Here is a 14,303-nt window from a genome sequence, read left to right as displayed (position 1 = left end):
GTGTCAGTGCCTCTGCTTTGAGAAGATGCATTTGGCATGTTTCTTGTTCTGCATTTATAAAGAACCATTACCAAATGCTAGAAAGGAAACCTGCCAAATGGAGCTGTGGGATAGAAAAATAATCTATGAAACATACCATTAAGACAAAAACATATGGCAATGTGCTAATCCCTCTTCCCCACCTCACAACTAGCCCCAAATCTAGGCCAAGCAGTCAGTGCAGATTATAGCACATAAGAAAAACTCATTTATGCCAACAGCTCCTCCTTCAGTTGCCCCTGAACTACTTGTCTGTCTGCCTGTTCCCAAAATGCAGGACAGTCATCTCCACATAGATCTGGCAGATCATTTATCTGCTCTCACCCTGCAATCAGGACATAATCCCTGTAAGAAATTACCAGTCCTGCTGTGGGAAAGTTTGGGAGGATGGCTCTGCACACAGGAGGAGAATTTTCCCCAGTTTACCAAACACATGAGGTAAAAGAGCTCCCCCCTCTTCTCCTCACATGTGCAGAATAAAAGTACTGTGCTGGACACATGTGCTCTACAAGTAGGTGCTTTATAAGTGTAAGAGATTTGCATATGACAGATTCAAAAGCATAAGAAACACCAAAAAAAAAGACACTCCAATCACAATTAACAGAACAGTCCTGGAATACAGTACACGCAGATGGAGCCAATTAGAAACAAACCTTCATCTTCCAGCTACCAGGAAACCCCTAATAATGTTCTCATTCTCCACGAAAATGGTGTTGGTTCTAGGAAATGATCTCTCTGGAAGAGCATGAGCTGACTTGAGTTAAATAAAATACACTCTGTAACATGGGCTCACCTGGCATTTAAAGCCAGTCTGGGGCTGTATGTTCCTTATCTTGGGCTGCCTTGCTGCCCGCTCCAGACACGACCTGACCAGTAAGGAGATTAGGAAAGGAGGGACCTCACAGCACGTTCACACAGCAGCTCCTCATCTAAGCAGCACAGCATAGTAAGCTCATGTGATTTGTTTTTTTCAGATGAAAAACCTAAAACAGTGGAGTCTGATTTTTTGCTCTGCCCTGCACCGATCCTGTACAAAAGTGGCCAGTAAGTACTGACCAAATGTCATACCATGTTGTGCTATCACTGATGCTCATCGTCAGGGGTTTGGCTAGAGGCAATCGTCATTGCTTTCACAGGGGGTTGTTATTGTTGCCTTTTCCCCCATTCTTATGTTATTTCTGTGGTGTATATGCTAGCTTTGAAATGGGCTTTAAATAGTTATCTGTGACCAAACCGATTTGGACAGTGCCTTAAAAATGAATATTCAGCCAGTTTATGAAACTGAAAAGGTCTGGCTTGTCATACATTTTATGCAGATTAGCTGTTTTAACAGGGCATATTATGCTCTCTTCTGGAGCCTCTTCAGGCTCACTGTTAAAGATGACATTACCACTGACACTTACAAGCTATTATTAAAATTATGTGTCAGGACGGGTACCCTTGCTCCACACGTCCTGATCCAACGAGGCTCTGAGTTAACAGCCTTAGCACTGGGGCTAAACCGCGGCGCTGGCCTTATTCTCAGTGTCACTGGCCAGGGCTGCACATTACTTCTGGCCCTTGGAGAACTAATCCTTCCCTCCTCCTCTCCAACTCAGACGTGCCCCAGGCCCTTCTGATCACTTTGACTTCGTTGCGCAGATTCCTGAGACCCTGAGCTAACCCGAAGTAGGAAAACTGCCCTGTGGGAGGGCCAAGGCTTTGGCTGTTGGCTTTCTCCCCATCTGGCAAGAAGTTGCTCTCACAGAGTTATTTGGGATGGGTTAATCCTAATCCGGTAGGAAGCACAGCAGTTCTGCATTGGCATTTTTGTGTGGAAATTCTAGCAGTTGAAGAACAAAGCAGATTGTACAGATGACTTCTCTGTAGGTACATTGCTGACTTCAGCAGCAATCCACTGCCTCAGTTGTGCTGTAAGATGGATAGCAAAGCTCCAAACACACATCTGGTTTGTGCATTAAATGGCAGGCTGGGGGAGGGAAGTTGGAAAGCTGTAGAGGAATACAGTTCAGTGCTTGACCCCAATGGGGTGGCTCAGTGCAGTGCCTCCAGAGCTGGGTCATGGCCGGTGGGAGAACCAGCACGGAGCAGAGCTGCACGGAGAGCAGAGGGAGGGACCGACAAGGCGTTTAATGCTGGTGTGTTTCCTGATGTGCACATGGCCTTTCCCATAGCTGTGGGACACGCTCATCCTGTCCTGTGTGCAGCAGGGTGTCAGAGCCCAGCCTGTACCTCCCAGGCGCAGCAGCAGTGCCCAGCTGAGCTGGGCTGCAGGGGTGGGCCAGCTGTGCAGCACAACAGCTGGACAGCTGCTGGCTTGGCTAAAACTAGTCAGCACCATTGCAGTTGTAAGAGAACTAATTTTGTCATCAGAACAGTATAAATCGGTTGGGTTAGAACTCCTCCTCCCCATGCCAGGTATCTCAGTGAAACATGGAAGAACAGATGAACAGCTGCAAACCAGGTCCAGTATTAAGCTCCCCCAAATCTGATGCTGTAAATGCTTTTCTACACACTGTTAGTCCCAGAGTATGTAAACAGCCAGTCCTGCCAAATGCATGTGAAACGCATGGAATGTTGGCATAAATTAAAGCATTGGAAGTTAGTTGCATGTGCTGCATTTTTCCTTATGCTGTGAAGTGTTACTGAACCAGACAGCTGCCACCCTGGAACTGCAACGTGGATAGAGCACCTCAGCACAATACACTTGGAGTTGTACAGGTTCACAGGAAAGTCTGTTTTCTCAAGTTACCACGTGAAATATTGTTTCCTAACCTGCTATTGAAGCTCTGGAGCTTTGGCCCAGAGCTGAGCAGTTTGCTGTGCAGAAGACTGACAGCTATGAAAGATATGTACATACTTGAACTGTTGACTTCCCATTGGCACAGCTCAGACTAGTGCTGGATATCTCCCAGTAATTCCTCATGTAGTGGAGCTAATATTAGTCACTAATGTAGCAACAACCGCTCTGCTCTTTTCTAGTGTTCTTCTCGGTGGAATTAAGAGAACACAAGCAGCCCAAGGTAGCTTTGTGGCTTTTAAACCTGCAGCTTGGTTTCTGGGGAAACCATCAAGACTCATTTAACAGGGGTCATTGTATTTTTTTCTGATGGGAGACACTTCTTTTTGCCTGATGAATTAGCAGTTTTCACATGCAGAGCAGTACAAAGCCACGTGGAATAGATAAAATGCTTAAGTACCCAGAATACTGGGTCCGTGTGCCCCTGCTCTCCTGGACTTTGGCCATGGTGTACCTCTGCTTCATTCCCAGCTGCTGGCTGGATTGCATCAGGAGTCTCCCAAGGGCCAGCTGTAGATTTAACCAAGCATTCTTTTCAAAATCTGCTTTTGCACAGTCCTCTGTAGCAGATGAATGTGGTATCCCTAGGTTGGGTGACAACATGGCTGTGCTGCTTGTGCCATTTAAAATTCCTTCTTGTACTGCCACTTCTGAAGTACAAAATGCCATAGTGTGCTTACAAACCCAGCTCATTTACAAGCCTCCTAGTTAGCTAGCATCTGACAATTATTTATCATTTCCACACAAGCAACCCATCAATTATAAAACATGTCACAAAGTATTGAAATAAAGGAGAAAGGGAAAGTACACGTAGACTTTTGGGAAGGTGAGGACGCTACCGCAGGTTGAGTTGCTTTGAGCCATCTCTTACACACTGTGAGAGCAGGTGCAACAACACAGTCAAGCTGGTTAGTGAAAAGGACTCAGATTTTACTGCGCTGCCCACTTACAAGTCACATATTTTTCAGGTCTGGCAGAATATTTGAGGAAATCGGTTCCCCTTTGTAGCTCAGACTTGGATTTGCTGTCCTGCCACAGCTCAAGGGAATCAAACCAAACCAGAGATGGCTTTGACCTCTGTGTTATTGTACATGTTTCTGTAGTCATTGTGCCTTGGTAGGCAAACAGGGCCCTTGTTTCTTTGAACACTAGTACAGGATCAACCAGGACATTTTGAAAGTGTACATTCCTTGCTATCTTCACTTTTGTTCTCTCCATTTTGCTGTAAGCCTGTGAGTTTACATTCAGAACGATCTGTCTGCAGGCTTAGCTTCACCAACACAGCTGGCTTCTGCTCCAGTAAGCCAGTGGTGAAACCCCCACTGCCTTCCATGGACAGGCCAAGCAGTGAGACCTGCATTTCTCTTACTACCTGAATGCTTCAAAATTCACTTTGATTAGATGAGTGGATGGCAGTAATTACTGGCTAAAGTAGCACATCATCACACTATTTTACTGAAATGCTTGTAGTGAATAATTATGTGACTACTACTCAACTACCTCAGTCTGTTTAAACTCTCATTTCTCACTGGAATATTACGGTAACATTTTGGATTTGCTGATGCCCACTGCAAACATCCAATCTAATCTTGTGCAGACTGTCCTCTAAGCCAGGCAGGAAAGGATGGATCTAGGCTAGGCAGTGGATTATTCAAACTGAACCAACAGGCTGAGGAATTGTCATTGTTCTTAAAATAGTTCAGAGAACTACAGTAGTCTATTTTTTCATGCAGCTGCAGTGCTGCTGGCCAGCTTCCATCTTTGTGCATCCTGCACTTAAACTCAGGGCTTGCTAGGACAGAAGTGGCAGTGTCCTTCTCCATGGGGTTGGAAGCTTAAGGAATAAGAAAGCCAAAAAGGACAAATCCCAGCCTAAACCTGAGTGAAACCTCCCTCACAGGTACCTTGACTTTATGATCAGCTTGCATGCTAAGGTGGTACAGTGAACACTGCTGCTAATGACCTTATTCACCCTCTATTCAAATCCTCTTGGCTTCTGCTTCCATCTATCCCTTCCTACATCCTGTCCAACACAAACAGCTGGTGGCACTTAAAGAGCAAAGATTTAATAGGAATTATTTTCTGGGTGGTAGGAAGGAAAATGACTACTCTTGTATTGCCAAATTCTTGGTTGCCTGCAGTTTCCAAGGAGCTGATGAAGTCTGGGGCAGCTGACTTGACACAAAGCACACAGCACTGCTGGACATAGTCTGTTACCAATCACCACACTGATTTTTTTTTTTTTCCATGTATTGCCAGCAGTAAGAGCTCTCACCAACAGCATAAGTTCACAAGTTTAGTGGTACCTTTCAATGTGCTTCCTTGCCAGACATTCCAAGAAGGAATTAGTGAGGGAAAGTCTAACCTTACTGAGCGAGGCTTACCAGAGTCCACAAGTAATTGGAGAATCAATAGCTCAGACTCTCATGGCTGTAAGAACAAGCAAGAGCTTTTGTTCTAGAAAGAAAACATACTGGAAAATGATCTCTAGGACTAAACGTGCAGCTTTATGTTCCTGAGCTGCAAATGCTACCTTGAGACATGCTATTATATGGCCATTAACCAGAGTCCTCACAGGAGGAGCCCGTGTCACTCAAGTCTTTGTTCCTCCCGTTGCCAACAGCTGTTCTGTTGCCTGTGCACTTCTTTGTGAATGGGGTGGCAGCTCAGGGGGAACTCCAGCACCCACAGCACTGGGTGGTGTCTGCACTCACATCGCTCAGGGCTTTAGATTTTAATTTGGGGTTTTTTTCGGGCTTGTCACCGATTTCTTTTTGATCCTGTCTTGACAACTGAGATATTGGCCCTTAGCCCCTGGGAATAAAAAGATGAGAGAAGACAGCAGAACCCATCTCCATCATCTTAACCCCTTCAGCCTTTAAAGAACCTATGTCAGGAACCAGTCTAACCACCTATTGCAGTCTTGTGGTTTCCTTTTTACATGTTCCTTAGCTTCTCTACATATGAAAACATTTTGTGCAGGTTCTTTTTGACTGTTAGAAAAGCATTTGTTTTCTCCCCAGCAGGACATCAGCCCTGTAATGGTCACTAACACTCTCTGGCTGTTTATGTTTGTTTGCATTACATGCCCTCCGTCTATTTTTGTTTGAGTTAGTGCAAAACTAAGGCCCATTTATTTTCCTTGTTATACCATTTTCATAGTCTCTGATAGCCTGACTGCAGGCAAGAGTTCCCTCATTGTTTGGCCCAAGTTTTGGTATTATGATCTTAATCTCTGAAGTACAAGTTTAGCTGCTCTGCTGTTGTGCTGGCAGGGCTGAGCCAATGGGAGTCAGTCACAAGCTCTGAGTTACACACAGCTCTGAGGCCACCTCAGGAGGGACTAGATGGAAGTGAAGGTCCTGACTGCTGAGGGAGCCTGGGACTCTGGGCAACTGGAGGAGACTTGTGAACCCAGTGCTTTGCTTCCAACGGGTTCCTGACAAACTCACAGAAAATCTCAGTTTAAATGGTACTGGGGGAGTTTGCTTATAATGCCTTCATGGCAGCTCACAGGGTGCACCAAGAAGTTCCTGCTCACTGCTTTAGGGGCCTTGGACATCCTTCACAGCAGCTGTGTAGGCAAAAACCAAAGCTAGCTGAAAGCCCAGGAACTCATGTCAGTGGCACTGCTGCCCTCAGTTCCCACCTCCCTGGGAAAATCCTTCAGTACAAAGAGCAAACACATGCCTCACAGTCAGCTCTAGGTGCTCTACAATTTCTGGATTTCTGAGAGGAAGCTATTTCCATAACAGTGGAAGCAGGGGTACTTTGAATCTTGCTTTCCAGTTTCCAACTGTGATTTTTACTAATCCCAGCACCAGATTTAAGAGGTAGATCATGGACACATGGCAGCAAACAGTGAAGATGAATGGATTGTGGCTCCATCCTGCACAGTACCTCTGTGGTACTGTGGATTTCTAGACATCTGGTCCCTTTGGAGATCAGCTGAAAGGTGCTCTACAGAATGGTTGTCATGGCAGGCTCCCAACCAACGATCCTGACTGTCCCCCCTGCCCAAAGATAGATCCTATTCTGCCTTTACTGCATCCACTGCTGCTTGTGACATCGACCTGGGAGCCAGGAACTAAAAAGTTGCTTTTGAATCTCATCTCTTGGGGAACCAGAGCCGGTTCCCTTGGACAGCCTGTTCCATTGTGCCAGCAGGATGCCAGGCAAGTGCTTGCATCATCAGGGACATACCCACTGCATGCAGGGGCCGGGAAGCCAGCATTTACAAGTTTCACTTAACTATACCATCAAGAAATGAATTTTTCTACTGCTATTTCCCTTTACTTTCCCAACACCTACAGGCCCATAAACAAACCCCTGCTTTCTCCCCTGTGCCAGTGTTCCAGCAGCACGGAGAGGTACCCAGCTAGGGCTTTAGCTGGGCACTGTAGTGTTCATGAGGACACCAGGAACACATCCCATACATTCGTTTCTTACTGCTGCACCTTTCTGGGATCTTTACTTTTCCCCGTGGTTGATAAAGGCACTGAGGAAGGAGAAGCCATGCTTTGTAAGGTGACTGATACTGAATATGTTTGCCTAATTAACTTCAGGCTAATAATTCTAAGCCATTAAGTAGCTAGTTAGTACATGTTTCGAATAAACACATCTGGTCCTGCCCCGAGTGGAGGTTGTGCCTGCGTGTGGGTGACAGATGTGATGTTTCCCCGGTGCTGTCTCGTAAATAATTAACAGCGCGGTGGTGACGCAGCCTGAGCCGGCGGCCTCGTGGCAGCTGCACGCTCCCCAAGCAGGGCTGAGGACATGTGCCTGCCCTCCTCCTCTGCCTCAAACCCATGGGCAGTCTGAGAAGAACCCCTGTAACCGACTTCACACTCTTGGCTTCTGCTCTGCGAGGCAGCAGGGGAAGGAGTAATCTCAGGCCACCCAAGGGGCAGAGCGTGGAATTCCCAAGCCCTGCAGATTAATCTCTTGCTGAACAAAGGACACTGGGAATGATCCCTCCCTGCTGTGTCACTGCCTGAAGCTGCTGGGCTTGGAACAACCTTCTTGTGAGGGAAATATCCTCCCGGGGTAGCATACTCCTTTCTGTGGGCAGTAACTTCCTAGGCTGGCACAGCTGGTGGCTCTCATCAATCTCAGAAGTGACAACAGCTAGGATCAGTTCCATACAGGAGAAACCCTTCCTTCCAACTAGGCCATCATTTGGTTTTTCAGGTTTTGGCTTGTTGTGGTGGGGTTGTTTAAAGTTGGTTCTTTTTCCAGACAGAGGGAGGAATTATGTCAATAAATTAAATAAGGACAGCAGGATATTTTGCAAGAGGCTAATTTGCAGAAAAAAATTACTTCTTAAAAGTGAGACTTGAGTTCTTTATTACTAAAGGACAAGTTAAGATTTATTCCTACTTCTGAAGTCACATGAACCCCAATTACTCTGTGCCTGTACCATCGTGTCCAACATGAGCTGTCATTACAGCTAGAGCTGTGGGCCCAGCCCTTGACCTCTTTTGTCAGGCACCAACAATAGCACAGCTGCCCCTGCATAGCTAGGATCTCAGACCTGCCATTTGGCACGAGGAACAGAGCAAATTGGATAAATATACATAAACACATTGGGAAGGGAGGGAAAACAGAGCAGAATGAACCAGAGCAGCAACCCACAACTTGTTTGATAGGGATGATTTAAGTAGGCATATGGTATAGTTAAATGTGCTTTCAAAAACATTGGCCTGATTCTTGAAGCAAATACAAAATAAATATCTGAGTAGCATGAAAGCCGATCCGGCACCATTATTGCTCTCAGAGGAGGCACTGGAGTGCTCAGGCTGACACACTGACATTTCCACACACAGCATCAGTACCTCATGTCATCGTGGCGCACTTGTACTTCCCTCTAACTCTGCAAGCCTTCAAACCAAACAGGCAACGAGCTCTTAATGACACCTGACCAGCACCCATTTTCATGTCTTACTGTCTCAGTGTTGGCAGAACAGCCCAGCTCAGCCAAACCACATCTCTCACAGCTGGGCTCATCCAGCAGTCCCACTGCCTACACAAGTCTGACACAGGAGCTCTCTGCAGCGCTCACCCAACGCCCGGTTACTTGGTACCTCAGCAACACGTGTCATTACAGCTCACCTTTGTCTCACCACCTTCTACCGGATGGACAAACACACACAGTGGGTGTCTAGCTAACATTAGACGTTCTGACTGTGCTATTACCAATTACTCCCAGGCTACCAGCAGTAGGATGAGAGGGTGTGGTCTTAAGCTGTGCCAGAGGAGGTTTAGGTTGAATATTAGAAAAAAATTTTTTATAGAGAGAGTAATCAGACATTGTGGAATGGGCTGCCCAGGAAGGTGGTGGATTCACCATCCCTGGAGCTTTTTTAAGATGAGACTGGGTGTGACACTTAGTGCCAGGGCCTGGTAACCACGGTGGGGTTGGATCAAGGGTTGGACTTGATGATCTCATAGGTATTTTCCAACCTGGTCGATTCTGTGATTCTGTCAAGTCCAAACCCACATTTAAAAGATGCTCTTCAAAGCCACCCCAGGTGCCTCCACAGAAGCCGCACGCAAATACTCAAATCTACAAACACGTGTGACTTCCAGCACACAGAGGTACAAAGACAGAATGACCTGTTTAGACAAGCAGGTCCAGAATTTAGTCAGGTTTGTTAAATTGAATAGAACATCTCTTTACCTGCCTTAATGAGTGCTGAGAAAGGTTGTGGGGAGCTTAGCTGAGTTCCCTTGTAACACAGAAATGAGTAGTCGAAAACCAGAGGAGGACATATTTACTGTTGTTTGCTATGGCTTAGCCTTACTGTTATTTTTGTTTTGTCACTTCCTTCCTCTGCTGAGAGAGGTAACATTTTAGGAAACTTGTTGCAAGCACCAAGCAGTGCCAGTGAAAGGGTGTTTGCAAAGTGCAGCTCAGTCTCCAGTAGCTTTCAGGGTCACTCAGGAATGGATTATTATTTTGTGAGTGTGTAGAGCATTTCTATCCTCTTTCCAACTAAGTGACACCAAGCTCTTTCTGTTCACTAACTAGCCTTGGCATGGCCTTTGTGGCTATGAAAGCAGGAGTGTCATTTGGCCACAGAGCTGAATTTGTCATTAATGTAAGGGGCAGTGCTTGTGCAGAGCACTGAGCCACTCAAGAGCTCAGCAGCTGGTGGCACTATTCAAGTGTGGTTCTAAGGACCGATTTTCTATGTCTCATCCTTAGTCTAAAACCTATATGGTAACTATATATCACTTGGAAAAATCATGTGCAGAGACAAGGGGAGCAATTAAAATGAGGATTTGATTGGATTTCCCTAAGAGGCAGCATATTGACTGAGGTACTTCCCACTCCATGTAGCACTGGTCACTACTATGAAAAAGCAAAACCACAACAGAACCCAACTGTACCTTGGGAAGCGCCTTGGGAAGGAGAGCAAGCAGGCTCCTGCTGCTGCAGGAGGAGGTTCTAGTCCCCAGGATGAGCTCTGGGTTTCCTCAGCCCTCTTCCAGCTTCACTGTAACCCAGCAGCCAGGCAGCTCTCAGACACAAACTGCAGCCATTCCCAGCACCAGCAGAAAAGGCAGCAAGCTGCACTTCCCCCTTTTGACTTCCTGCTGCTCCCCAACTGGTGGGATGCCAGCTCCAGGCCAGGTTGTTTTAACCTGTTTACCTGTTCTTTTCCCCACTGCAGAGCCTCTGTGCTCAGGTGAATGCAATACATCCCCATCACAGAAGTGCCCATGGCTGATGCACACCCATTGATGGGATATTGGCATTATCCTTCATTGCAAACAGCTGTGCTTCCCCTGCAGCACTGGGCAGGGAGCTGCCGTGGATCACAACTGCTTCCACCTGCACTAACTCCTTCCTTTGCAGACTCACTGCGATTGGGCATTTCAGCACTGTCTATTTTATCCCTACACAAGCATTTTGTTCCAACAAAAATAAAAAGGAGTATGGTTCCCAATCCCTGGTACTCACATGGGACAACCTCTCCCCTCCAAAATAGCCACAGAGATAAACACAGGTGGGGGGAAATAAAAAATAGGGTTGGATTAGGCTTAATATCTGTTATAAATGTTAACTTCTGAAAATATTTTAGAAATACATTTAGTTTGACACAATTAGGTTATAATGGGAACTATTCACAGATGGAAACATCCTCAATGAATTGTATAGGCTAACTGCCCCCTCAGCCATATGGCTGTGGTGTTAGGATCAGTAGTAATTTCTGGCACAGTCCTTCACGTCCCTCCTAGGGCACACAGTGTTCCCAGAGTGTTAGCGAAGAGCGCGTGAGCAGAACTAAGTGCTGCACATTATGCGGCGGCCATAGGATCCCGAGCTGAATTAATAGTCTAATTTAACACAATAATGACATTTCATACCCTCTTATTGCAGGTTCCTGTCATTCCATGAGATCAGAGCTAATTCCTTGCTGGCTTCTAGTTCTCTCACATTCCCTAGCATTTCCCAGCAGTGAAATTTTGGCTCTCTCTGCACTTGTGTCCATTCCCATGGAAAGCTAAGCCCAGACGGCCAGTATATTGCACGTGTGGCTGGGAAAGATAAAGGGTTCTGGAGTAACAGGACAGCATCCTAAAGAACCATAATCTGAATTTGTATAAGTGCTAAGCTACACCAGGACAGACTAGGGGAAGAGTTTATACTAATTCTTTACCAGAATCCCCAAATGCCATAATGATTTCCATGATTAGCAGGTTTTGGTGTCCTCAGGGAATACTCAGTTCTCCTTTTTATGTCTGTGTGGCTGGTGGGAGGAAAACACCTCTGACCATTTATCCCAACTGCAGGTCATGTCCTGTCTCCAGCACAGTTCCCATTGACTGGAGTAAACTGGTCCCAGTGCTCCCCAGGCACAGCCGCCCCGTGGCACAGCGGGACTGCACTGAACGTGGTAGGCAGGGCTGCAGCCCTGCTCCAGGGGAACTTTCCCTGCCTTATGCAGCTGGCCTTAGGCTCTCTGCTTGGGCTGGAGAGAGGGGAGGGCTTAATATTAGTTGTGCCCGAGCAAGCAGTGCCAAGGGTTTCAAAGTGACATTGGTCAAATGGAGCCCACACAGTTAAGCTATCCAGTAATCCAGAGGCAGGGCTTGGAAGGGAGAGCGTCCATTAAATACATAGACCTTTTTTTTCCTTCCTATTATGTACAGCATTTTTGCTATTTTAATGCAGGCACTTGATTCTGAAATACCTTTGTCACCATAATTTTAGTAACTTTTTGAGCAGTTGCCAGTTTAATTTTCAGTGCGTGAAAATTGGAGGTAAATTATGTATTACTTCCAGCAAATGTCTTTCACAATTGTATTTAATTTTTTCATTTTTTTAATGGGTCATAAAAAGGCAGTCTTTTAGTGGCTCCCCATAAAGTAAGGAGCAAATGAATGCTTTGCAAATAGGTTGCTGTGGATGGAAATATCAGCTGTATTTCACAGGGAATGGGAGGCTTTAGCCCAGAGCTGCAGGGACATATGGCAGTGGGCCACGTCCCTCTGCTGTCACAATAAACCAGCAGTGGGCATGAAGGAAAGAACTGCAACTGTTGGTTCGCCTTGAGTTACATATTTTGGTAAATTGTCTGTTAGGACGGGTGATGGGCCAGGACTGATGCAGCTTAAAGTTGCAAGAGTCTTGTGGTCAGAAATCAGAATATTTTTAAAAAGTGCTTTTCAGACTAAGTTTTCCAGGATTGATTCCCATCCAAGTAGTAACACTGCACAGACAAAGGGTAGGAAAATCCCTTCCACATGGAGCAAGGGCTGTGAACTGTAAATGAAAGCCAGTTTTTCCTAGTACAGTGAGATGGGTTTGAAGTATAGACCACTGGAAAAGTGCATATTGGGGCTGAGGTAGAGGCAGAGAAATAGGGTTTGTGCTGCACAGCACGGTAATTACTCGTGCTCATTTGCCAGCTCTTTGAATCCACTTCACTCAAGTGCTGTGTCTGAAGGGAGCAGAAGATGGGAAGGAGCGTCCTGGCTCCAAGCCCTGAATAGCTGCTGGCTTTGGGCACTGTTGGGGTTTTGAGGAGGTGTGAGAAAGGCTGTGCTGCCTTTCCCTGGAGCCTGGCTCCTGCAGCCTTGTTTGTCTGCCTACATGGAGGGGAGCTGCTTGACTCCGCATGTCCTTGGTGCCAGGCAGCAGTGGGAGGGCTCCTGGGGTGCCACAGAACACTGCCCGAATCTTGGGGGTTTATCTGGGAAGCCCTGAGGGAAGCCGTGGGAGCTTTCCAGAGCTTTCCAGGGCTTTCCAGAGCTCAGCCCTCAGCTGGGTTCTGTGCTGGTACAAAACTAGTACAGCCCAACCCTTCCTTGGAGAACCAGGGCTGTTCCCAAGGGCTGCCTGGCTGCAGGGACGGGAATGTTCCCTGGTGACCTGGCTGCTCTGAGCTCTGCTGAAGGGACGCAGCCCTCAGACAACACTGGGTCACCAGTGGGAACTGAAGGGCCCAGGAAATGGCATGGCTGCTGCATATTGTTTTCTTCTCAAAATATTTGCAGTTTCTGCAGAGTGCTGAGCTAAAAGCCTCACACATGTGGACAGTTGCTGGTAAACACGAGACGTGTTTGTGTCTGCGTCTGTCTCTGGGCTGTGTGTGAATGAGCAGCAGAAACAGGACACTTCCTTCTGGGATTCTGGTTTAAAGGGCAGTGTTTGTATGAATGGCAAGTACACACAGCCCAGCAAACAGGTGGCTGCTGAAGAAATGAAAGAACACGTTCGGTATCCCCTACAGCCATGACAGTCTCAGGGAAGGAGTGCTTTTGTGTGTTGACAGGTTCATCCTTTTGAAGATGAGGTAATTATCTGTGTGAGTTCACTCTGTGGCTTCCAGAACTGAGCGGGTATGATCAACTCCAGTGACATCTCCAGTGGCTCATCCCTGCAGCGGTGTATCAGGACAGGAGTGGGTTGGGCAGGGGGCTGTTCTCCCGCAGTGTGCCTGTGCTGGAGCTCATTGCTCAGTGAGCCTGCTCCCTGGGATCTGTCAGCGCGCTGACAGCGGGAGCTGGGGGACAAACAGCTGCAGGCACAGGGTGGCACATGGCACTGGAGCTGAGAAATGCAATCCCAGCTATTATGTATTATAATTATTAACAATTATGTATCCCAGCTCTGAGTTCCAAACAGTAAGGTGCAATCATGGACTCTAGTCCACTTGGAAATCTTCGCTATTATACCCAATTTTTCATACATCCCAGTGAGCTCAAGGACTTGTCAAGATCCCCAGGTTACCTGGGAACGATCCTTTTCTTTAGCAGGGGTTACGTGTTTTATCCAGATGTGTTGCAGGTTTTTGTTTTGCTCCATTTCGTAGCAAAGACAGCCTGATTCCTCACTAGTGACATTCCAGGCAGGACTCAGGAGGCTGCCAGGGCACACAGGGCCAGTAGGGAGGCTGCAGGAGTGTGTGAGCAACTCGACAGGGGGGTCCTGCTCTCCCCCAGGGAAGGCAGG

The 14,303-nt window shown here is 46.8% G+C and overlaps 1 protein-coding gene across 4 annotated transcripts in view; it reads left to right on the top strand.

The window, feature by feature from the left end:
- ANTXR2 (anthrax toxin receptor 2) overlaps positions 1–14,303 on the top strand; it is an 82,308-nt gene that overhangs the window by 26,839 nt on the left and 41,166 nt on the right. For all 4 annotated transcript variants that reach the window (XM_017837949.1, XM_017837952.1, XM_017837953.1 and 1 more), the window contains exon 10: positions 1,014–1,083. In XM_017837949.1, the coding sequence (XP_017693438.1) occupies positions 1,014–1,083 (70 nt within the window). The remainder of the gene's footprint in view (positions 1–1,013; positions 1,084–14,303) is intronic.

This window comes from Lepidothrix coronata, unplaced genomic scaffold (assembly GCF_001604755.1).
Source record: "Lepidothrix coronata isolate B3197 unplaced genomic scaffold, Lepidothrix_coronata-1.0 Scaffold318, whole genome shotgun sequence".
NCBI classification, from domain to species: Eukaryota; Metazoa; Chordata; class Aves; order Passeriformes; family Pipridae; genus Lepidothrix; species Lepidothrix coronata.
Note: the sequence above shows the minus strand (reverse complement) of the source record. Positions and strands in the feature narration are given on the sequence as shown.